Consider the following 25,920-nt stretch of genomic DNA (forward strand, 5'->3'; position numbering starts at 1 on the left):
GTTTGTCCGCAGATCACTGCTTTTCTTCCCATTGTAGATAGAACTAATACCAGACCTAGTTTCCCACCGTAGAGAGCCAATAGAACTAGGTGAAAGAAAATCAAAATGTTTTTATTCTGAATCTTCTGTCTTTAATAATTGTGTTGCAAAAAGAAAATTGTCTGGGGTCAGTTTTTATTGTTTAACATTCTTATCTGTCACTGCTTGTTTTTAAGTATATATCAAACAGACTCATTCAGGTCATTGAACCTGAACACTGATACGGGGTTACTAAGTTTCATCAGGCAACCCCATTTTTATATATTTTTTATTTACCTAAAAGGTTTGGGACACAGACACTGCAATGGAAAATAACACATTGTTTTCTACCTTAAACCACTGCAGATATTACTGTATTTATATTCAGAATATAGCAATATGGAATCGTGGCACATTTACAGGGGACATATTTTTGCCTCTAATGGCAGTCAGTATTTTATTTTCCCTCCAAAATTTTATTTGGTTTGATACAAAATTATAAGTCAACACACTATAAAAATGTACTCAAGTTAGATAGTCATTATGTCATGATTTTTATTTTGTTTTCATAAATATGAGTTGTCATTATTGTGTATTTATTTATTGAGTATTGTGTTGGTATGAGGCACATTTACAGTACAGTCTATGTTCTAATAATGGACGAGAGTCAATATGACTCAATAACATAGGAAATATGTAGACATGGTGTTTCTAACAATACCAGCATAAATCAGATAATAGCATGAACATAGTTTAAATACTTTACAGAGTAAAAAAAAAACATAAAACAAACAAAGCGAAAAACAGTGTGTTGCCAAAGCTCTGGCTCTCAAATATTTGTACTGTATTTGACTGCCCCCGCTAGATGTTTTTTCCATTAAACTAGGCATGAAGTAGAGTAAAATACCAGTACAAAAAGTACATGGCCTTCATTGGAAAAATCACCAGTTTGAGATGTTGGAGATCCAGTGTTTCTCTTGAACCCTGACTTATATAATTTACATGCTTTAGGTAATAACTTGTTGGTAGTACTGCCTGTAGCTACTGGGAACATGCAACAGTTTCACATCACAAAGATAAAATACATTTTAAATAGCTAACATAGAAGCTGTCGGATACATTTAAGTTCACAGAAAGAATAACCAAGCCAATCTCTCCTCATAGTTTTCATTTTTTCTACTGCAGTACTAGGACACTTTTCAGCCAGCACTGAATGAGGTTACTGATGTGGATCAATATGTCTATTTTGCAAGCAATTGCAGATGTTGCATAATGACAGTTCTGCTGTCCAAGACTCAATAGGTTAATGACCTGTGTGACACGGTTGCATCATTGCAACTGTTCAGCAAAGTCTGGCTTGTGATACTTCTGGCCTGGTGTCTGTTAGGAAGCAGTCAGCCTAATGTGGCAGATAAACTAGGAATTTAGTGTCACAGATGTATAAAATGCCTGTGTACTTCACTGTCCCCGTCTATGGAATGTTTTGATTGAGCGTTAAATATTATCAGTGTTTGTGGAAAATGCCAGCAGTGTTGTAAGAGAGGATATGAGTTCAGTAGAGGCTTTCAGCTGTAGAGGCTGGTCGTATGGTGATCTTGGTCATCTTGAGTGAATATGAGGGCCCTGTGCCAGGTTTCCAGTAGATGCCCCTCCTTCTCATTGAGCGTCCTTTTGCTCTCAACCACGAATACCGTCCATTAAGGTTTGTCTCTCCACAGACATTGAACCACCAACCACCTGCCAAAGATTTAGGATACGTTATCAACAAAACTTGGTATTTACAAATTGTTCTCAACAAGATAGTGTTTTATACTACCAACCAGCCACTGTTTGAGTGCAGAAAAAAGCAGAAGTATCTGCAGTGCTTCTCATTATTTTCTTAATGGCTATACAAGGATACGGGTCATCATGAAGCCCTTGTGCTGAATCAGCTTGTAAAACCATTTACCTGTGTAACTGCGAGCACAGTTGGAGTTTCGATGGTTGTCGTAATTTCTGTCTTTTGTGGAGAATCTCATGCCGGTGCTGTTGCCCATGGCATCAGGCAGGTCACCAGAGAAGTGGGTGAGATGTAGGGTGTAGTCCTTTGAAGGACCCTCCAGTGAGAAGCGGTACTCAGCCCAGTGCTTCTCCTCCTTCCAGTCCTCCAAATCCAGACGCAGGATGTAAACTCCCTGCTGTGTAAAGCTGTGGATCTTCTTTAAGCCCAACCAGAAGTCCCCTGCAGAATACACCAGTTTATGTAAAAATATTTTTTCCATCTTTTCATTAGCAGGGAATCTTTCAGGGCTCTGCAGTTTTCTGGTATTGATAATTTCTTAGAGACAATTTTTTTAATTTACTAACTTATCAGATTCTACTTTGTTGCCAGTAAGCTTAAAGACAGCCATTTTTAATCAGAGCAGACATGCATGTACTTGTTTCCTGTAGCCCGTGGAGGATTGCTGCATGAAACTGTAAGGTATAATCATTTGGGAGGCTGTTGCGAGAGGAAGTTGGAACTATAATTAATGCCTGCAGGAGCCATTATTTTTAATGTGGCATGGCTGCACCTATAAGCAGCTGCCTGACCTGAGCTCTGCAGAGAAAGCTGCCAAAAGGCATTGTGTACTCAGACAATACAGGAAGTCACTTAATCAGTTCACAGATAATTTGTAACAATGACCATTTCCTATGACTAGGGTTTCAGGAAGTATTTGCAAAGGGTCCAGTGCTCCAATTCTATCTTTAGATACTTTTATTTTGTGATACTAAAAGATTGAAAACAATTTTAATTACCCTTATTCTGCAGCAAAAGCAGAGTATAGATTTGCAATAGTTCCTTTCTGAACTACATACAGAACAGCCATATATGTTTAGTATCCCTTGAAGGGTTATTAAAGAATGTGGATTTATTGCAAGTTAGGAAAAAGTCTATATCAAATGGTATATGGTTTTGGTAAATGATAAAAGGACTCACTTTCCAGATCTCCAAAGCCTCTCTCGTACTTATTCCATGTCTGGTCAAAGTCCACTGAACCATCGACCCTGCGTTGGATGACAGTCGAACCTCCATCTGTAGAATGGATTGGAAATGTTTTTCAAGTCATGTTTCTGTTGCTGAAGCCGGACAGAAGTTTACACAAGGATCAGGAAGCCTCCTTATCATAGATAATGTGACTTGTATATCTGCCTCATTTGCATCCCTCTTGGATAATCTGTTCCTGTGGCAATCTAACTTGATAACCTTTTGGTTTTTGTTTCTTGCCTCCTATTAGTGTCTCTAAACACAGAGGCAGTTTTTTGATGCTCTCGCTAACTCGGATGGCTGTGGTCTCACCCACCTGAACCCATTTCGCAGTAAACGTTGAATGGCTCCGATTGGTTTGGCTTGATAACATAAATTCCACTGTTTGCCTCTCCTTTGTTAAACAAGTCACTGCAGTCCATGGGGAGGTCTGAAACACAATAACAAAAATCAATATGAATGCATCGAAATTTCAACAAATCTTTGCATTCTGCTTTTATTTTAGGACATTTCATATTTGTGCCAACATCTTGAAAAACTGACGATACAGTTAAATAATTTTACCATTGGTGTCCAGGCCAGTTGAGTTTCCTGTCAGATATTCAAACATATCAGAAGCTGCAGGGTCTGAATCCATTTGCTTATCGACTGTGTCTTGAAAGCTGTCATAGCTTATCTGCAAGAGAGTGCAAATTATTCTGCAATGTTAAATTATGTTGTCAGCCCAAGAAAAAGCAGATTTCCCTCCTCATATTCATAGTCCATTCCCATAAAAAGCAGAATTTGCATAGATAGTTCTAAGGACCAAACTAGATTCTCACTGAAAGCAGATGTTTGGCTTGATAAAACAAAATGTTTTGAAAACTTGTTGAACAGTTGTCTACCTTTTCCTCCAGATTTTTAATCTTGATTTTCTGGTTGTCAAGTTGATCGTGCTGGTCCTTCACAGCTTTCAGCAGATTGGTGATTGTTTTCTCTTGAGCTTCAATCACCTCCTGAAAATGCCAAAATAAAAACAGTAATTGTTGATTATAACTATACATCTGTTGCATGGTACAATATTTTAAAGAGAAACTATCGACTCATCTAAATTGAACAAATTGTTAAGTATAGGTTGAACATTAGTTATTTGTGTAACTCTAATGGCCATTTGTTCCACATACTTTATTTTGATAACGTCTAAGTGGAGTTGGAAACAATAACGCAACAGATCAATTATCATTACTGTAATACAGCAATAGATCATGGTCATATGAAGATAAATTCACTACACAGGCTTATCTTGGGACCATTCCTCTTTCTGTGTAAAGTCCAGCTATTTGTTTAATAGCCATTTAGGTTGATTTTACCCAGTTTAGTAGAGTTCAGTAAATGTATTTTCATTGTTGACTCGATTTGAGGGTGCATTTTTTATTTGCATGCTTTTCTCTTCTGTATTTCTTTCTCTTCTACATATCTACTAACTGATGTGAAATTTAAAAGGATCACTGATGAATTTCTTTAGCACGTATCAGCTACTTACTTTGAGCGTTGTGATTTCACTCAGCTGGTCAGCAGGGACCATGCTCTGCGACAGTCCCTTCAGCCGGTCCTCGAGGCTCCCCACTTTGCTCTGCAGCTGTGAACGCTCCTGCAGGATGCTGTTGATCTTAGAGTTGATTTCCAGCGACAGGTTCTTGATCTCCTCATTGTTGGCCTTCAAGAAATTGGTGGTCTTCTTCAGCTCCTCCTCTTCCTCCTTGATCTCCGATGTGACCACTGAGAGCTGGTAAAAAGAGCGGTCGAAAATGTTCAACTTTTGGAAGATGTCGTTGATTTGGGCTTTGGTCTTGTGGACAAACTCCCGTAAACTCTGGCCTAGCTGAAGGAGGCCGTTGGCAAGTAGACGAACGTCATCCAGCATAGCAAAGCGAGACTTTGCCTCGGTTGGGCTTGGTCCTGTGGTGAAGACCTGGGATGGCAGGGTCGGGTACTGTCCTCTATCTGATGATTCCAAAGTGACAGCAGCAGTGGAACTAGCTAGCAGCAGCAACAGGCAAAATAGCTTCATCATGACTTTTTTTGTTCCAACCAGTCCTGATTTCACTACTTGCTCTCCTCTACTCTGTGCTCCTCTCGACAGTCTTTCCTCTCCCTCTTAACCCAGACTTTCTTGCTGTTTAAATGATGTGAGAGCAGCCGCCTGCCCTGTGTTATATACTGCCCTCTCAGTAGAGGAGGGGGGGATTAGCTGATCATTAAACCCTACTATGTTTTAGCTCTGTACCCTACCTCCTCCCAAATCCCCCTCCAGCCCTCCCTCTCCTGAACAAACAAATCACAGCAGTGAGCAAATGACATATACGTCCCCCCTCCCTTCTCTACTACCCATTTAACCCCAATCCCCTCTCCATACCACACCCTACCCTGTTCTCCATCTGTGGTGCAGAGCTTTAGCTGATCAGCAGAAAGCCAACAATGGCCATCATAGGTTTTTGATGGATCGTCAGTCTGATCAATCTCAAACCTTATAACCCTGCACACACTTTGCACTGATTGATAATGCTGTGTTTAATTAATGCTCTCGGGTTTGATTTAGCATCCTGCTGAATCAGCCTAGCAGCACTAGGCGCTCTTCCCCTTCTCTCTCTCTCTTTCTTCTCCCTTTGCATGGGGAGGGGAGTGAGCCTGTCATCAGTGCCAGGGTTGAGCTTCTGGGCATGAATGATGTTGGAGAGTTTGGACAGTGTGTACTCATCATCTTGGTTTTATTGCTCAGCCTTGTCATTTTTTTCCCAACTTTGTCATGCCATGTGTGATATTTTTCAATGCCATCAGACATGAAATGGGGAATATATAGTTTACTGATTAGCTTGCAACTTTAAAAGGATCATTCCTGTGCACTGAATCCTGTCGTAAAAAACAGCTTTATGGGAAATTCTTAGTAAGTTGTTTCACATAGATTTGCGGTGTTGGTGAAATATGTCCACCTTCAGCCAGAGAGGGAGGAGAAACTAATCAGTGAAATGACTTGCTGTAGTATTTAATTGGAATATAAATATTTATACTTTTGGCACCCCATGCTGTGTGGTTCCCAACCTCCAAACTAAGGTTTGTCTTTTAATGTGGTGTGAAAAGGGCCTTCCAGACCAAAGAATTGCCATGTCATGCAGTCATAGCATTTTTTTTTCCTAATCAAGGCTTAAATTTGGTTCTTCTTCACAAAGGCATGTCCTGCTTGTAACTTTTGTGAAATTTTTGTATTTATTATTGAAGTATATTTTCATTAGTTAGCTGATCAGTCACTTTGTGTGGCAAAAGAATATTTTATGACATTATTATGAAAAATTGACCCACTCGCAAATGATGTTTGTTCTGTGGCCTCTGGTTAGCTTTGTTGTAAAATGGAAACATTTAGCACTCTGGCTGTTACAGAACACCTTAAAATACCACACAGTCATTTTAATGAGCTTTCTGTAGTAAATTGTGGTTGAATGGATGGATTACCTCAGTTCTCAGTCATGAAGGACTGCTATTTGAACATAGCAGAAAGAAAGGGGTCCTATGGAAAAGAAACATTTGGCCAAAGACTGAGAGAATGTGCCAGGAATTTGCTTGATCAGCATAAACCTGGTAATGATATTCAGTATCCTTCATGCCAGCACAGTGGTTTGCACTGTGGCTTAACAGCAAGAGGGTTAGGGGTTTAACCTAATGTGGCCTGTTGGGGCCTTTCTCTCTGAAGCTGCCATGATCTGAACATGTTCATATTTGCAGTTGAATTTTCACTTCACAAATCACAAACACGCCACTGAACAGCTGTCAGGTGGAAATAATGGGGTTTTCACATTCCTCTACCATGTTTGTTTTGTGTAAGTGTTAACTTGATGCATTCCAATTTGATTTGATTTTGATTATCCATACTGCTGCATCTGTAGCTATATTATTATGCATGCTATCCTTAGATATTCATGTGGTACTGTTTGTAGCAATTGCAATTCCATGCATTGTTCACCTCTTATGTTGACCCCTGGTTGAGAGGACTGCTCTGGTAACATGCTGTGAGTCACTCCTTTGTTCCATGGTTGGACGGTGTACCGGCGCCCTTCTACCAGTGCCCCATCTTTTGTTAATCACAAGGGGAAAGAAACATACACAGTTGTAACTGTCATTATTTAGTGGGATGAGGCCCTTTTTTTTTTTAGAGAAGAAGAACTTGTTAATATTTAGCTGTATTGAAACAGTTCACTGAAGATGACCAAGAAGTGTTAAATTTATCTAAATTTAGGGATAATCTAAAATTTGTTCATCCAAGATCAGAAATAAACCTATTTGCGTTTGTCAAACGCCACAGACTTATAGTATAGCCATACTCTCATACTCTTTTTGGTGGCATCTCTGCATGGTGGAGTGCCAATCATGTCACATACACAATGCTTAACACATGTGACATTACTGCAAGCGTTTTTTGATTTTGCTAGAGCTGGGTACACAAAGGTTTGAATTCAGGTCTAGTTTGACTGGAGAAGTTAAGTTACTACTTGATACTTGGGTATTTGGGTAACAAGTACCAATACCCAGCCCTGGCTGCCTATAAATAGCAATGTCTGGTGCTGAGGTGATGTAATCCACTGTTAGGAGGTCACTATCAAGTGGCACTTATGCCAGCATAACTAAAAGCACAGCCTCTACTATTATGGATATAGTGCCAACATCCATTCATTTGTTCAGGATGGAAAATGTAAAATTAACCGTCCATAGAATTTTAGCAGATGTTGACAGTATTTGTGAGAAATAAATCATAGATGTTTGGACCATTTTTTTTTTCTTTAAAAGTTGGTTACTTTTTCGTCATTTTAATTAGTTAAGAAGAGAATTAATGCACTCATCTCAGCACCTTACAAACTTTTAAATTCTCCAACATTGCAGTGTCCCAAGGTTTCAAGGTTCATTCATTCATCATTTTAGAAAAGTTTGGAGTATATTGGCACAAATGCGAGTTTGCTTTCACAGTATTCATGTGTGCTGAGTAACCTAAGTTTGATCCAATGAGAACTGAGCAATAAATGATACAGCCATTTGTGTTTTTATGGGTATTTCAGATCAGCCACAGTAAAGTTATCTTAGGGTGTATTTCAGTTCAAATTCATCCCACTTTAAAGCTTTCATTATAATTGTGAGGACTTTTTAGTTGGGGATTAAACAAGAAGCCAATGAGTGAAATCTTATCATCAGACCAGAGAGATTCCCACGCTTTCTTGTCTGTTGTGGTTCCAGCTGTGGTCTCTGTGGGGCCATCCCCCACAGACCTGACTACGTCATTGTGGTTTGTCAGCTGATCCTGGGTTACTGTGCACTTCCTATGGTGGGACCTCCCATCACAGTGTAGTAACAAGTGTTTCTGACAGTACAACACCGGCAACAACAATTTCTTTTGCTGACAACAACGGTCAGGATTTTAACATGTCACTTTAAGCATTTTAATATAAATTAATATGTTTTAGCTCTCAATTGTGAAAGTAAAGAATGTAAAACAGGAGTGGGTTTTCATTCCTGTCCCCTCCTTTCCTGGAAAAATGGCATCTATCTCCTTTCTGTCAATCCATAGTCAAGTGCCTGCAAAAAACTGCCCTATTGTTATGAGAGAAGCAATTTCCAATGATTCCCACTCTTATCAACTCCTGCTAACGTTTTTCCCAGTCCCATGATTAGTAGTAAAAATGACACCTATCCTGTAGAAATAGGAGAAAAAATGTCAGCCTCTGTTGTGAAGTAGAATCAACCAAGTTTTTGCTGGGCGAAAGTCTGCTGTTATGTCATGTTTTTGGCTTTGCACTGTATGATGGAGGGGATAGCAGGCTCTCATTGCATTTCTTAAATCATCAGCTATTTTTTGGCCAGATAGTGGTTATCTACAGTGAGTCAAATATCCTCCTCCCCTTGTGCTCTCAACTTTTTGAAAAATGTAGTTTATGATTTTAAAGTTGATGTACCTCCCATGGTTATTGACAGGACAAGTCTCCTGTATTTACCAGTTTGAGGATGTTTTCCCTACCATGATGGCCTTGCACTCTGACATTTGTCATTTCATGGAATCTGATGTAACTATGCTCGTTAACTAGGTCAAGCACTTTAAAAGACACTTTGGTTAGATAATAAAGTATGAGGACATGGACTAAGTTCCACACAGTGAAGGGAAATTACTATGCAGTATTATCAGATGTAGTATGGATGTTAAACTAACCTGTTTAATTACAAATATAAGTTTTAAAGCTTTTAAAACTGTATGGGCAGCTCAAAACATTGATGTAATTACCCTTCTTAATTTTATGATACAAATGCATTTTTCTTTAATACTAACTTACAGTATGTAGCTGTATGAGGTTTATAGATTGTCGTATGTCTTTGTTGCAGTTGCCGAAATAACAAAAATAATTGATGACATGCTTTGTTTTTTCTGTGTTCATGTCTGACTTTTAGGAATCTGCTGTATGTGAACCCTCAGAGTCTTAACTTTGCCAATCGCCAAGGCTCTGCCCGCAACATCACAGTCAAAGTGCAATTTATGAACGGAGAGGACCCAAACAATGCAATGCCGGTACCCAATGACTTCTACCATTTGATGATAAAATGAGTGACAACATCACCGTATTATTGTCATCCAGCATGGCACCATATTATGTTAATGCTGCCAAATATACTTGGGCAAATACATGTTGACAAATAGTTATTCGAACATGGCATCACAACATCTGAAAACAAACTTTTTTTTTTCATTTCCAGGTGATATTTGGGAAGTCCAGCTGTGCAGATTTCTCTAAAGAGGCCTATACTGCTGTTGTGTACCACAACAGGTAAGAACTTTGTCTTTTTGCGTCTTTAGGCTGGAATAATCTCTATAGATTGCTGTAGGGAATGGTAATGAAATACTGGTAAACTAGTTGTCAGTCAGCTAGTTGTCATCATTACAATATTACTTATGTGATGACCACTCTTGGCAATGCCATGTTAACAGCGAGGTCTGAAAATAATTGCACTCATTGTCTCCATGATTGTCAAGAGATTGGTGGAATGAAAATTAAATTCACAAATATTCTCCTTTAATTTAACGTAAGTGCAACATCTACTCTTGCACCTCCATTACCCTACCTTTGATGGCGTTCATTAAAGAATAGGTTGAGTCAACCTTCTGGATATTGTGAAGTGGTGTCCTTGGCACAAGTTTCTTCCATCTCTACATAAGAGCTGAGGGGTCTCTAATATTTTATCACCACTATTAGGTGTTTTTTACGACATCCAGTGGTACGTCATTTGTCACCCAGGGGTCACACCTTCAAGGCTAAAATTAATCAACCTGTGAATAATGTACCACTGTGACTAGGACAATCATGCATCAGGACTTAATCCAGCCTTTAGAAGTGCTTATAGGTAATGGTCAATTACAGCGTGCATTTCCTTCAGAGATAGCACAATATTTCTCTTGTCAAAAGTTGTAAAGGAGATTATGATGAAAACAGGTCTTTTTAAAAAAACAAAAAAAACAAAATGTCTTGTAATCTGCAAAATCTTCCATCTTTGTGCTTACATCTTCTTTTGGTTTGATGTAATGTGCTTGGCCAACAGCCCATTATCTTTTCCACTGCGATGAAAGTTGCTCTTCCTCCTTGAGGATTTTTCTTTTTCTGGGTGGATCTGTAACCAAAATGTTTGTTCCCATGAGAAATGAGAGCCCTTCAGTGACCTTTTAAGCACTTTTGGTCATTTCCAGTTTAAGACGATCTTGGTGGGTTTGTTGATTGGCTTGCTGTAATTGTGGGTTGTTTGTTTCTGGGCCATGGCCTGCAGAAAGTTTCCCCCTGGGGAACTTTAAAGAATTCAGCTGAAGTGAATTATGATGTGTTATCTGATTGCTTTCTTTTTTTTCTTTTTAAACACTTGATTTTCACTATGGACCCTGCTGTGTCTTGAGACAAAGATTCACAAGTTATAATTGGGCTCAGCTGGAACTAGAATATGGGGCTTTCAACTGATTTCCTTATTTGTACATGGATTGATGAAAATGTCTTAGTTTGTGATCCCGTCTATCTAGAATATTAAAGCATGCGGCAAACCATTCTCTATCGTTTCCAGAATGAGTCCTACAAAGGTAATTTTGGAATGGCAATGGTAGGACATGACGATAGATATTTATGACTGACTTTTTCCCCTTTCAGAAACATGTTCCTTGGAGTGCACATCAGTGTTGAGAAGGAATTGACTACAGAGCAGGTTGCACCCTTGTAGCCTTGATGTGAAAAAAGAGACTTTTAATGTCTAGCAGTTGAACTGTTATCCATCAGCAGAGGCTTTCTCTAAAGCGAGACATTGTGTTGGTTATATAGTGTGTTCAGGCAATGGAAGATCCACCGTCAATGTGGATATAATTAGAACTGTAAGGTTTAAGAGGAATGCCCTTGAGAGGACAACCTGAACCATATAACCTCTCTACGTAGTTTGGAAACTAATCTATTTTTGGTGGCTGTCTTCCCTAATCTATCAATTTATTGAATATGAAGCAATTTGTAACACTGTTGTCGAATAGTTTCACATTATTGTCGCTAATTGCTGTGAACAGATCCCCTGACTTTCATGATGAGATCAAGATAAAGCTGCCTGCCTCCCTGTCGGACCACCACCACATTCTCTTCACCTTTTACCACGTCAGCTGCCAGCAGAAGCAGAATACACCACTGGAGACCCCTGTGGGATACACGGTAGGTAACAGCCACTGGTACAGCTACAGTAATCACATAAAGGCTGTTACTGTGGTTGTAGGTTACAACCTACAACTAATCTCGCTAATGCAATGTAATGAGTGTCAGTGCTACCAACTCTTTTACAATGACAGTAGCTGGCACTAGCTCCAAAGGTTGCCAGATGAGGTCATGGTCTTATTTGCATATTGATGACCTCATTGTGCAGTCATTTGCATAAACTTTATGTTGGTTGCAGTGAAGGAAAGAGGACCAGCTTTATAAAAGGTAGACAGAGAAAACTTTAGCCTACCTACTTATGTTTCCACATTTATTTTCTCATTATTTTCAGATCAGCTCTTTTTTTATAGTGCTGCTTCTCCGTAACAGAAAACCCTGATCTGGAGAGTGTGAGAGAAAATGAACCATTTAGATAGATCAAACTATGTACATAATCCTAAACTAGACATCTGGAGAAAGAATAAGAGAAGCTCATTTGCACTTTGAAAAATGCAAGTGAGCAGTTGTGTTTTAGAAATAAAGTTGCTAACAGGTTCAGCGGTTTTCAGCCAACTTCCTGTACATAATTTTATGTATTTATGAATAGCAAAGAGGGAACTGCATCAAAATCTCGCTATAAAACCCTGCTGTGTAATGATAAATAAATCTCTTGTATCTTGTAAAGGTCACTTAATCTAGCAACAGTTGCCAGGTTGGGAATACTGATGGGTGTAAACTTGCTCATTCACATATGTATTATATATAAAGCAAGGGTCATTCTCTCAGACACTATCCTTGTTTTTTAAACAACATGTGAAACAAACACACATGCGTACAGTTTTAGACAAATGTCCAAGTCTACATTTGAGGCTGAATTTAGAATATGCACTAAATGAAAAGTACTATTATCCTCTGTGTCTTTTTTTCCCTCTGTGTTCTCTTGTGGTCATTTTTTTCTCCTTTTCCTTCTAGTGGATCCCAATGCTACAGAATGGGCGTCTACGGACAGGACACTTCTGTCTTCCTGTGTCGCTGGAAAAACCACCGCAATCCTACTCTGTTCTCTCACCAGATGTAAGGCACAGTTTTATTTTCAAGAATGATAATGTTTTTTAAAGTTTAATTGAATTAAATTATAGTATGAAGAAGACAAGGCGATACCGACTATGTGGCTGTACTGACCTCAAATTAAAAGGTTTTCTGTAACACATAGATGAATTTTTATTATTATTACTTTTGTGCCTTTATGTGTTACAGTTACGAGCAGTTACGGTCCTTAAAGAAAAAAAACCTAACTAAACTAACTCATCATTTTGAGAAGGCTGTGCATCATTTAAAGATGCTAAGTCATTATTTTGGGATTTTAAGTCATTATTTTGAGAAGGTTTCATGTTATTTTGAGAAAGGTTCTCATTATAATGACTTACAGGATCTTAATTATTTTTCCATCACACTGGCAGAAATGGCCCTCCACAGAGAGAGGCAGGGCGTGGACATGCACACATGGAAATACAGAGCTTTCATGGAGGCATATATAACATAACACAAATCTACCTATTTGTCACTGTTAACAGACTCCAGTCTGCAGCCACAAAATTGTAGAGTAACATCAGGCTTCATGATCAAACAAAGTTTATATCATGTAGGCACTGCTTCAATATTAATATAATATTTTAATATGCTGCCTCTCCTGTGCTCTCTGCTGGCAGTCATCACACAAAATTAGTCCGGTGGTTTCCAAGCGGTTAATATGTGGACCTTCGCCACCAGCGCTTTTGGCCACACTGTGCCAAACTGTAGCACTGAATTGCATTTTCATTATCACTTTCAACGCCGAGCCGTGCCCGAGATGGGCCTACTCTGGAGTGGGGCCAAAGCGAGCCCAACCCGCCATGGCCAACCAGTCACGACCCTCCTTTCCTTTTTTCTCTCGTCTGTTGAGATACTAAGCTCATGTTTGTGCAGGAGGGCAGAGAGACAGACGTTTCTTAAAGTCTCTTAATGTTCTGCAGGTCAAGATCATCAGTCATGTTTTATGCATGATAAAGAATTGTGTACTGGAGACAACCCAAATTAAGTGCTGAGCAGATCAAATGACTGTTTTTTGAGGAATATATTATATATATCAGAGTCCTGGAGGACCCTTTGTAATATAAAAAGGATGAAATGGAAAGGCTTCAAATCAGCCTTGAAATCTTTTTAATATAAGCAGATTCTCCTTACACACACAGTGCCCAATCATTTATTTTCACTGTTAATACCATGTTCATTTTGCCAATGCAACAGATTTACTCTGCTATTATTGCATTTCAGGTTCCTCTTCCAGGGATGAAGTGGGTGGACAACCATCGAGGAGTATTTAATGTTGAAGTGGTGGCTGTTTCAACCATCCACACACAGGTAACAGTAATTTTACTAACAGTGTTTGGGGGGGATTTTGGGATTAAGCTTCATCACCTCACATCCTCCTTACTTTGTCTCATCTTCCCTGCTATCATGACTATACATCTGACCTGAGGAAAAATACTGCTGGAAAATTGAAATGAAAATGTTATCTTACTAAAATAACCTGCTTTTCAGGGATGAAGAAGAACAGTTAAGTTGTGGAACCAGTTTTCATAGAATCATTTTTCTAAGTGCCACACACAAGTTATCATTTTAAAATTCAGTTACATTAAAGAGAAACAAACAGTGTTTTCACATTTAGACAGTAATTCCTCCCTTGCACCAGTTCATTAGTGGGTGAAGCTTGCCTCGCCAGTAATTTACTGGGGTCTACTCCATCTCTGTGTCGGCTGGGGTGTGGAGGGCTTGACTGTGGTCCCTAGGAGCTGAACTGGGACTAATGTGCTCATAAATCACTGCTTCTGGCACAGATTAGACGTGCTGGGTTCTACTGTGTTCTTGTAGTAAAGTTCTTTTTGTGGTTTCCACTTGGTGAGCCAACTTACAGATGAGTAGATCCAAGCTTACTTTTGTTTGTGGAGTACCTTCCCCTTTTTTTCTCTTTCTCATTTCTCTGCCTTTAACTCTGTTATGTTTTTCTTTTCTTTTTCACCCATCTTCATTATCTCTCTCTTCTCTTATGTTCCTTTACCATCCGTGTCTTTCGGTACCCTCTTTCCTGCATCATCTTGCATTTGTTTTGACAACAAATTCACTCCATCCACTCCTATCACTTTCCCTCTCCAGGACCAGTACCTGGACAAGTTCTTTGCCTTGGTACACGCTCTGGATGAGCACATGTTCCCTGTCAGAATAGGAGACATGCGCATCATGGAGAACAACCTGGAGGCTGAGCTCAAGTCCAGCATTGCAGCGCTCAACTCTTCCCAGCTGGAGCCAGTGGTTCGATTCCTTCACCTTCTACTTGACAAGCTTGTGTTGCTTGTAGTGCGGCCGCCAGTCATTGCTGGGCAGATAGGTATGATATTGTATTTGTCTTCGAAGGCTTTCTTTACATTTTGGAAATTGCTGATGAGTAATGCAATATGCCTCTCACAGTGTCTCTGATGTGGAGGCTTTTTGAAATGTCTGAAACAGATATTTGCAATGATTGCTCAGCATCAGTCATGCAAGGACGAACCATATTTAATTCCTTCAGTACTGCATATTTAATCGCCAAATTTAAGAACTGTTATCTTGATCATTATGACAAATTTGTGAAGACCAAAGAGAATCGGGCATCAGCGGAAAAAAAAACTGCCACAAGTAGTTTTCTCATTTTGCACAATGAATATATAGATTTTGAAAATCATTGTAGTTTATGTCTGCATCAGCCAGAGGTATGTCACAATAAGAGTAGGCATAATAATGGGCTAATTCCATAACAAGAGAGGCTTGATGCTCTCTGCAGTTAGGTGGAAAAAATGTGCATGTATCTGCATGAACTGTACACACATGTTAACTGTGTGTGTATCTGCACTGCTCTTTGTCCATGTCAGCCTTTTGCACACGTGTAACTTTGCTTCTCTCTGTACCTCTCTGTGTTTGTGTTCAGTGAATCTGGGCCAAGCATCCTTCGAGGTCATGGCATCCATAGTGAACCGGCTTCATAAATACCTGGACACCAGCCAGGACATGCATGGACGCAACGGCCTGCTGTCCTCTTACATCCACTACGTCTTCCGATTGCCCAGCACTGACCCCAACTCACCCTCTCCAGGTATTTCTACTGTCAATACAGTGAAACCACCTCATGTTTTCTTTATTCTATGTCTGTTTTTCTGTTTTCTCCTTTTAAGTTAACTTCATCCAACCCTCAGCTCACCTTCACTGGGTGTCTTATTATCAACCCTACCTGCCATAATTTTTCTTCTTCTATTTCTTTTTATCTTTTGCTTTTTTCCTCCCACATCTATTTTGTCCTCTGCCTGCCCAACACAGACCCCAACTCATCCGTAACAGGTAGATATGGCCCGCCACTGTACATCTTAATCTGTGTGCAATTGTTCTTCCCTCTAATATTAAAGCTTCATTTAGTTCCTCATGCAGTATTCCATTTTGGTAGAGCATTTGATGTGTGGTATGTGATTTTCAGCTTGTATTACATCCTGCATTAGCTACTAAACCATCCACTGCTAAGACACATTGGTTGCTAATTATTTATAAACAAAAACATTTGTGAACTACTTGTGTGTGTGGTCACTGCACACGCGATTTAAATTTGGGGAGCGGGAGCAGAGTTAACATGCAACCATCATGTCAGTGGACTTAAAATTGCTTGGTAGAAGTAGTTATTCCCATCACATCCCAGTTGTCCCATTTTCCTTCTTCTGTGTTTCGTCCCAGGCCCGGGAGGGTTGGGAGGTTCGGTTCACTATGCCACCATGGCTCGCTCAGCTGTACGACCAGCCAGCCTCAACCTCAACCGCTCCCGTAGCCTTAGCAACAGCAACCCTGACATCTCCGGTACGCCCACCTCTCCTGACGATGAAGTCCGCTCCATCATTGGCAGCAAGGTAAGGTCATCAAACAATGACTTCGCTCATATATGAGCCAATAACTTGTTTTATCTTCAGTTCAGATGATTTTGTGTTAAGGCATAAAAGACTCAAAATGTCACATGTGGTCCTAATGTAGACAGAACCAGCAGAGATAGATATTAGTGCTTTTTTTGGGCTCTTTGGCCCTATTGTAATATTTGGCTTCTCCACACTGCACGTGGATATCAGATATCAGAGTCAAATATTTGCATTGGTGCCAGCAGCTCTCATTGATTTGTGATGTATTTTAGACACGCTCATGCTGGATGATTGCACTGAATCTATAAGTTCTAACCCACATCAAGGTAAAGGCCTTCTATGTGTTCAGTGACCCAGGGGACTATTTTATCAGCATGTAAACTGTATAACCATTGCGTAAACACAAAATTGGACATCTTATCTCTCTAACCGCTGTAACAGCAACCTGACACACACACATACTGTACAAACAATGCTCAGTGTGCTCGGGTTGTGAAAGACATAAGAGACATTTACTTAACAGTCACATTAGAAAGCAGATGTTATCGAGAAGATACAATAGCACATTATTTCAGTAGTCAAATATCTATGGAAGACATTAAGAATTGCTTAGTCTTGTCAGTCTCTGCTGGTTTTCTTTGTGTCTTTTTATTTCATTTAATTTATATTTTGTCATGTACTTTGTCTTGTATAATTTGTGATTTCCCACTTCGAACATGTTTTTATTTCACCCAAAAGTACCCGAGCAGTGAGTGAATGCAGCCCCATGTTTGATGAATGTTCCCTTTGCTGCTAATACTGAACTAAACCTTTCTTCTCTTGTCTCTGAGGGAGGGGAAGTTATTTCTTACAAACACAGCGAGAGAAAGGGACAGAGAGAACCTATGTGCTTTGCTCCTCTGTGGTGATGATTTGGATTTTTAATTTACTGACAGCTAACCTTTTTTTGGTCCTTTGGCATCTTCCAGCAGTCCTGACCTCTGAGCCTCTTTAACCTGTCATTATTCCTTCCCTCCTCCTTCCCCCGTGCTGCTCGCTCATTCCCTTGCTTCCTGCCTGCCTTGCGTCCTTTGACCTTGGCACGCCTAGGGCTTAGACCGCTCCAACTCGTGGGTGCACACCATGGGCTGTAAGAGTGCCCCCTGGGGATCCAGCCCTGGGTCCGCTCCAGAAACCATGCAGGTGGTTTTATGAATACCCGTCCTCCACTTTGCCTCACTACAAAACAACTCACCCTATTCACCTTGAAGGGATACTGGAATATTTGGAGTTTTGGTTTATTTGTGTACTTTGTCAGAGTTGCTAAAAGAAAGGTGAGAGTTGAGGCAATCAGTTTCTTCCCTAATGAGTATTTTAAGATTTACATTTTTATGTCCTGTTGTCATGATCACATCTTTCACTTGTAGACTCAACCTATCGTGAGGCTACATTTGGAGGTTTACAAGAACACACATCTCCGAACTGGACAGATTTCTAAACTATACACAACATGACTAGTGGAATGCAAAGACATAAAACACCAAAACTTCAGAATATTACAGTATTCTGATAAACTTTAAATCACAACCCTCCCATGATCCCATACATGGGAGTCACAGCCGCCTCCATGACCCTCTGTCTCTCACGCTAGAGTCTCAGGTGTCATCCCTCTTTATGTATCACATCTAACACCTCCCTTTTTCTCAGAAATTGCATGAATATACACTAAATCCAAATATTTCAGTGCCAGCTCACCAGAGTTATTTATGGCAGCAATTTCTTGAACATTGTTGACCTCCTTTTATTTCTGTAAAGCTTGCCTGCTGTTTTGGGTTTACAGTAGGCATTTATGGCTAAATCCCAACACCAAGACACACTGGGAATTGTTGGAGTAGTAGAGAAAAAGAGTAGTGCTAGAAAAACATTTTCATCAGCAGAGTAGATCGTTTTTACTCATTTTGTTTAATCTTTTCTTTTATTTTCTCCTTTCTGCTTCTAACAAAGTCATTAGCTCTCTTTGCTTTACCCGCATAGTCTCCACTCTTCGGACTCCCTAGAAACGTGGTGTTTCACCCGGATGGGCGTGGATTTGCAGGAAGTAGCAGTGCACGTTTCGGTGAGCTCATTGTTGAGCTCCGTTTCAGCCCATGCTCTGATCACAGGAAATAAAACTGGGCTAAGTGTCAAAGTATAGGCTAGTTTTATTTCTAAAAAAATAATACAATAATATGATGCACACATACAAAATAAGATTAGTTTATTTGACGTCTGTAAGTCAGTTTGGGCAAGATACTACACTTATATCAGAATACAGACCCCACATCTTACTATATTTTTGTTGTTTGATATTGAGAATTCATCTACATTTAGGTAAAAGTCATTTTAAAATTTGTAGGAAAGTGTAATGTTAGTCGTGGTTACAGCTGTGACAAATTTATGGTCCATGAGCTGGGCCAGCAGAACAAGAAGCCAAAAATAGAAGTGTATATAGTAAATTGATGAGCTCAAAAAAGAGAATCAAAAAACATCTCTACTTGAACTTAAAATCAGGTGTGAGGTCTCTTGTATGTTTAATCTTGGGGTTACGGCAAAGATTAAGTTAAGAAACAACTTTGGATGTCACAGTTTTCCTAATTTATCCAGAAAATGAGGAGATGACCCAAAGTGAGCTGACAAGAGTGCACTTAAGGCACACAACATTATGTGTGATGCAGGATGCAAGGCGCCGCTCCTGGGCGAAATACAATGCTTTTAGGGATTCCCCTCCACTCTCAACTCGTATCCCTGCATGACTCTCTACTAAACCTACATAGCATTCACTTTGTCACTGGAGCATGGTATATCTGTGGGTGTGAGTGCGTGTCTGTCTACATGTGTGACGTCTTTGTCAGCTTCACTTTTCTTCTTCATGATGTGTTCTGTCTGTCATTTAAGTTGTCATGACATAAGACTATGTTTATCATTAATTTACTTGTCGAATATTGTGAATGTCAAGAAACTAAGATAAAATTGATTCTGTATATTGTAATCATAAAATCACAGCTAGATTACAACATTAAATTAATTGTGCCAACCTTGACAAAGCATGCACATTATCAGCATTTAAACTGGGATGTAATCTACCTACCAATAATAATACTTAATGATAATTGTTTTTCCTTGTTTGCCATTTTACATCTTTGATGTATTGTATTCACCTGGAGGGATGCAGAATGGCACATCATTAAGCAATGGCTGTAAAATCAAGAAAACCAACACGATGCCTTCGCTTGATCTCACAGCCACAGTATTTTGCAGCCACTCTGCATCCCTCCTTTTGGGCTCTCAGTGTATCTGACTGTTGTAGTTTATGGGTGCAACATATGATTGTTGTGTCCCTGTCCTGTGTCTAATTGTTGGTGTTATTTGTGTATTCATGTGTGACAAGTGCGTGCAAGAGATCACACAAGTGTGTAGTGTGCATGTGTGCGTGGGTGACCCAGCAGACACATTTTCCCTGTGTGCTGAGGAAAAAGGTGCAACCCCACGCTCCCGTTGCTCCTCCACTAACCTTGTTGTCACCGTTCCATTCATCCCACCCATAGGCCATGGAGCGCTGTGGCAATCGCATGTCTTCGCACACTGAGAGCGCCAGTTTCTTGCAAACTTTAACAGGACGGTTGCCCACAAAAAAGGTAGAGCCACTTGCACTGGGGGAGGAGCCAACCCCGCCCACCTCTGTACTCGCCTCATCACCTGTCTTGTCTGTGGATGTGTGCCTCTGGATTGGTTGATGTTGTATTTGGTGGTTGTGGAGTCTTGTTGAATGCTGAATGTCACTGATCTGCCTCTTGTTCCGAATGTGTTGAGGAGTTTTTGATGTGATATGAATGTTGGCTGTATTTTGGCTAACGCTGTCTGGCTAGCTGAGTCTGGGAAGTCTCCTTTCAGTGTGCACTATCTACTCATGTATTGAGTGCATGTGTGTTTGGTCTTCATGTAAGAAAGTACAACAATTTCCCTTTCTATGGAAGCCCATTTTAGACAATGTAATGGAAATAAAAAGATCCTGTAAGTCATTAAAATCTGAAACTTTGTCAAAGCAATGACTTAAGGGTCATCACACCAAGAACAGTAACTGTTGCAAAAACTATAAATATGTTGTATTAAAAATTGTTCTAACTCAAGTAGATGGCAGAGTCTGGACTGTTACTTTATAATTGAGGTGTGGACTTGAGTTAAAACAATTTTTACAACAATATATTTAGAGTTACTGTTACAGTTATTGTTGTTGGTGTGGACCACCATTTAGTATCCTTAGTATCCTGACTTTGAGTCTCAAAATAATGACTTTGTAGTATTGATGAATAATAACTTAGTATCTCAAAATAATGACTAAGTCATTATTTTGAGATACTAAGAGTCAATATTTTAACAAAGTTTCTCTTATCATGACATGATCTTCTTTATAACATTGGTGGAAACGAGCTTCCATAGATTCCCAATCAGATTACTATGTCCCTTTAAGAAATACAAACATAGTTAGTGAAGTAGCCATCAGGATCCTATCAGTGATATATTTTACTAATAGTAAATAAGAGCTTTCAGCCACAATTCAGTTTTCCTCCTTATAATGAGCAATACTAAGTTGTCAGTACTGACTACTTAAAAGAAGTAGCAGTCGTGTTTACAGTAAATAGGCATTAAATCCAAAAGAAATTAAATATGTAATTTCTGTAGGTCATATATACATCATGATCAACAGATTGAAAATTCAGATGTCAGTTCTTGCCCCTTCCTGGTCTTTATAATACATCAACAACATTAAGGAAGACTTGCCAGATGCTGGATGAGAGTCAGTGTGTTAGTCAGACTGTGTTGGATGTTGGTTTTGTGTAAAAATACACAGCGAAATAAATTTTATAAATAAATATTAATGCTTAATACTTAAGAAGAAAAGTGTGCATTTTTCATCATGTCTCAAAAGAGAGAGGATTTTGCACACAACTGTAAATCATATTATATGGTTATTTTTTAAAGTTTTAGTGTATTTGTTTACAGTGTTTGCAGTTGGTAACCTCCACTGTAACAGACATGTAACATTTTCCAGTTAATTTTCAGTGTTGGGGGCACAGGAGCTCTACTGGACTCTATAATTCTTTCATGTAGAAAATGTTAGAACTAATTATTGTTAACTAAACCTGTTTAAGTTTCATTTCATGTCATATCTCCCATTAAATAAATACACGTTGGAATCCAGTTAACAGAATTTTCACTGAATAATCTCTTCACACCATGTAGACCTTCGCATATTTCACTTTAAGTTGGACAGTAATGCTTCTTTGGGTGCCTCACATTTTCTCCATCTGGCTCTATTGCCTCCCCTTCTTCTCCACTTCTCTGTTTTACTTTCCTGTTGGTCTCAGCTCTTCCATGAGGAGTTGGCCCTCCAGTGGGTGGTGAGCAGTGGAAGCGTTAGAGAGGGCGCCCTGCAGCAGGCCTGGTTTTTCTTTGAACTCATGGTAGGAGGCCGTATTTTTACACTTAAAAACAGCTTTGACTTAGATGATTATGTCTCCTGTAGGTGTTATCAGTCATTGCATTTCCATGACAATATCTTGTGTTTTACCTTTACCTCAGGTGAAGAGCATTATCCACCACTTGTACTTCACTGACCGCTTAGAGTCACCCAGGAAGAACCGTTTCCCTGAACGCTTCATGGATGACATCACAGCCCTGGTCAGCACCATCGCCGGTGACATCGTGTCTCGCTTTCAGAAGGTAAGTAACGCGATGGTGAAGTGTTCCATCACGCAGTTTTTGTACGATCATTGCAGTGTAGAGACTAACTGCATACAAGGGAAGTCAGGCAACTTATGAACTTTACAGATTAATATTCTCTTTTTTTTAGATTTTGTTTTTATTTGGAAAAGATAATATGACACGTTTGTATATGCCCTTTTCCATATCTTAACATATATCAGCATATGTACAGAAAGGTTCTGTATTTAAAACTCACAGTCTTTGTGAGCTGTAGCTCAGTCTTTAAGAAAACTTTGAGTCTTCCTGGAGTGTATACTCATGAATACCTTTCAGCATTTACAGTTTTATCAAATCTATACACATGTACACTCATCAGTTAGAAGAAGGGAGCTTGAAATGTTAGTCGAGTCATACGAAGTCTGCACATACTGGGTTATAAATTCAATTAATTTATTCCAAATTTAGAATTTATCTTTTTGAATCCTCAGTGAATATGTCAGTTTTTTTCCATTTTAAGAATTTTCAAGTTGTACCATACTAAGTCGTCTACTGTAGGTGGTATTGGATTTAGCTACTTTCCTCCAAAAGGGTCTGCAGCAGCTTTGTATCCCCCCTCTGTTTCAAAAATAAAACATGAGTCTCCAAATTCACAAGTATATAAGTCTTGAATATCAGAAGTAGTTCGCCTTTATTGTCTCCAGCACATCAAACTGGTATTCTTGTATTTGTTGTGGTGTGGGGTCTTAAAATATCTTATAATACTTTTCCAGCAGTGCTCTCTATTCGTGGCGTTAGTTCAAGACCACTGAAAGCTACAAAGCCCCAAGCCTCCTCAGAAATCTTTATTCCTGCTTCTTCAGAAATTAGTATTTTCAAACTCATGTGGAGACAGATTCTACTATAATTGAAAAGTATTATTGTTTGTGTTTTGTATATGCTTTTAGCTTTCATAATGTGGTACAAAGGATGCCCTTTTTGTCTTGTTTTCATTCACGTCCTATAAGAGGAAAGCATGTTCAAACTGCCTGCTCTGGAAACTTTTTAAGACGTATATATCTCATCCAATCAGGACCTAGAGTTGGTGGAGAGACTAAACACAAGTCTGGCCTTCTTCCTCAACGATTTGCTGTCGGTGATGGACCGAGGCTTTGTCTTCACACTAATCAGAGCATACTGGAAACAGGTAAGTGCCTTATTTAGTTTTGTGAATGTTGTACGGGTTTATACGAATGTGTTTTTGTTCATGATAAAGAATAATAAAATTTTATCAGGCTTAGTGTGAATGAGGAGAAAGCAGACCTAGACGGCTGAGTAACTTTTGGCTACAATGGGGTAGAATTATAAGCATGCAACTTCATTCATTTGATTCTCATAAATAAATTAAGATCTCCTTTTATTATGGGTATTTATTGGAAGCTAGTGACAGGTATTGTCTGTATTTGTCTGTATTCTGGAGCTGTGAAGCGTACCTTTCATGCTGGTTCTTCTGATGAATTTAAGATTTCTAAATAAAGCATTTCAGGTGTCTTCATAGCCTTAAGAATACAGTGTATTAAGGGCTAATTTCCAATGCTATGTCTGTTCTTTTGATTCCACATAATCCTATTCTTTATTTGTGTGGCTGTGAAACATTTCTAAGTATTTTCTTAAAAATATATATCATAATTTACTGCTTCCTCTCTCCAGGTGTCCACAAAGCTTTACACTCTTCAGAACCCAACCCTGGAGTCTTTAAGGCTTGATTTCTTGAGAATCGTTTGCAGCCATGAGCACTACGTCACCCTCAACCTGCCCTGCAGTCTGCTCACCCCACCTGCCTCACCTTCACCCTCTGTGTCCTCAGCAACTTCACAGGTCAGACAAAATGTAGTGCAGGGAAACTGAACCACCTGCATACAAATAGACATTTACCCACTGTACAGAACTTAGCATCTTGAAAATTTTAAACAAGTATAAGTGAGTCCAATCAAAACACTTCGTCTTGTCAGATTATAAGTTTATAAGACATATATCATAAGACATTCTGATTAAGTTTACAGGGAAAAGTAATCAGGGAAAATATTATTTGCTTGCTTGTTTGGATGTTCTGAGCTGTTCTCTCTTATCTCCCACAGAGCTCTGGGTTTTCCACACATGTCCAGGACCAGAAGATAGCCAATATGTTTGAGCTGTCTGTCCCTTTCAGAGAGCAACACTATCTGGCCGGACTGGTACTGTCTGAACTGTCTGTGATATTGGACCCAGAAAATGAGGGGTTAGTATGATTTGAATGCACACCTGCACTTACAAAGCTTATTTTATGAAGAGCGTGTTTATGTCTGAGTGAGGGGTAACATTATGTCTGAGTTTCTGGGATTAAGGACTGATAATGGAACGCCCTTACATGTCATTTTTGTAGATGGGTTTCATTGTCTGTGTGTGTCTAGCCAATAAAGTGTCAAGTATTGTAGAGAGAGTGATATTTTCAGGTTAGAGCCCCTGTATCTGTTGGCCAGAGATAAGCCTGTACAACCATGGGAGTGAGTTATAGTAATGCAGTATTATCTTAATGTCCCACTGTGCTTTTCACGCTTGCAATAAAATACTGTCTCTTTGTTTCTGTCTTTTTGTTTTTTTTTTTTTGTTTTGTTTGTTTGTTTCTTACTTTTGTCTTTTCTGTAGGATGTTTGGCCTACATAAGAAAGTGGTGAGTGTTGTCCATAACCTCCTGTCCAGCCATGACTCTGACCCACGCTACGCCGATCCTGAGGTCAAGGCCCGAGTCGCCATGCTCTACCTGCCTCTCATTGGCATCGTCATGGAAACACTACCACAGCTCCATGACTTTACAGGTAAAGATTAGCAACACACAGTAGTTTTATGTGGCATTATGTGTGGCCTTCATGGCATCATTGGTCTGTGACCTCCAGCGCTCACTGGCTCAGTTCGCCTCAGAGTGTGAAGCAGCTGGGATGAGGATCAGCACCTCTAAGTCTGAAGCCATGGTTCTCAGCAAGAAACCCGTGGATTGTCTACTCCGAGTAGGGAATGAGTCCTTACCCGAAATGGGGGAGTTCAAGTATCTCGGGGTCTTGTTCTCGAGTGAGGGGACAATGGAATGTGAGGTGGGCTGGAGAATTGGAGCAGCAGGAGCGGTATTACGTTCGCTTTACCGCACTGTTGTGATGAAAAGAGAGCCTAGTCAGGAGGCAAAGCACTCGATCTACCAGTCAATCTTCGTTTCTTCTCTCACCTATGGTCATGAAGGCTGGGTCATGACCGAAAGAATGAGATCGCAGACACAAGCGGCTGAAATGGGTTTTCACAGGAGGGTGGCTGGCATCTCCCTTAGGGACAGGGTGAGAAGCTCAGTCATCCATGATGACCTCAGAGTAGAGCCACTGCTCCTTTGCGTAGAAAGGAGCCAGTTGAGGTGGTTCAGGCATCTTGTAAAGATGCCACCTGGTCACCTCCCTAGGGAGGTCCTCCAGGCATGTCCAGCTGGAAGGAGGCCATGGGA

General features: G+C 39.7%; 2 protein-coding genes across 21 annotated transcripts in view; one reads left to right on the forward strand and one right to left on the reverse strand.

Annotated features, from left to right (window-relative positions):
* dock7 (dedicator of cytokinesis 7) overlaps positions 1 to 25,920 on the forward strand; it is a 56,592-nt gene that overhangs the window by 14,036 nt on the left and 16,636 nt on the right. For 10 of the 20 annotated variants that reach the window (XM_084723683.1, XM_084723674.1, XM_084723675.1 and 7 more), the window contains exons 15-31: positions 9,485 to 9,602; positions 9,788 to 9,858; positions 11,619 to 11,757; positions 12,709 to 12,810; positions 14,050 to 14,136; positions 14,929 to 15,160; positions 15,737 to 15,901; positions 16,123 to 16,143; positions 16,528 to 16,697; positions 17,790 to 17,882; positions 20,264 to 20,353; positions 22,085 to 22,180; positions 22,299 to 22,439; positions 23,491 to 23,604; positions 24,108 to 24,275; positions 24,536 to 24,675; positions 25,083 to 25,252. In XM_084723683.1, the coding sequence (XP_084579809.1) occupies positions 9,485 to 9,602; positions 9,788 to 9,858; positions 11,619 to 11,757; positions 12,709 to 12,810; positions 14,050 to 14,136; positions 14,929 to 15,160; positions 15,737 to 15,901; positions 16,123 to 16,143; positions 16,528 to 16,697; positions 17,790 to 17,882; positions 20,264 to 20,353; positions 22,085 to 22,180; positions 22,299 to 22,439; positions 23,491 to 23,604; positions 24,108 to 24,275; positions 24,536 to 24,675; positions 25,083 to 25,252 (2,117 nt within the window). The remainder of the gene's footprint in view (positions 1 to 9,484; positions 9,603 to 9,787; positions 9,859 to 11,618; positions 11,758 to 12,708; positions 12,811 to 14,049; positions 14,137 to 14,928; positions 15,161 to 15,736; positions 15,902 to 16,122; positions 16,144 to 16,527; positions 16,698 to 17,789; positions 17,883 to 20,263; positions 20,354 to 22,084; positions 22,181 to 22,298; positions 22,440 to 23,490; positions 23,605 to 24,107; positions 24,276 to 24,535; positions 24,676 to 25,082; positions 25,253 to 25,920) is intronic. The other 10 variants (XM_084723679.1, XM_084723685.1, XM_084723687.1 and 7 more) reach the window with 4 other exon arrangements.
* angptl3 (angiopoietin-like 3) lies at positions 1,571 to 5,200 on the reverse strand. Its single transcript, XM_084723673.1, has 7 exons — positions 4,548 to 5,200; positions 3,910 to 4,020; positions 3,590 to 3,701; positions 3,342 to 3,455; positions 2,978 to 3,073; positions 1,967 to 2,239; positions 1,571 to 1,755 (listed from the first exon to the last, which is right to left on the reverse strand). Exons 1-7 carry the CDS (start codon positions 5,076 to 5,078, stop codon positions 1,571 to 1,573), a joined length of 1,422 nt encoding a protein of 473 aa, XP_084579799.1. The 5' UTR covers positions 5,079 to 5,200.

This window comes from Lutjanus erythropterus, chromosome 7, assembly GCF_056507025.1.
Source record: "Lutjanus erythropterus isolate fLutEry1 chromosome 7, fLutEry1.hap2, whole genome shotgun sequence".
Classification (NCBI taxonomy): domain Eukaryota; kingdom Metazoa; phylum Chordata; class Actinopteri; order Lutjaniformes; family Lutjanidae; genus Lutjanus; species Lutjanus erythropterus.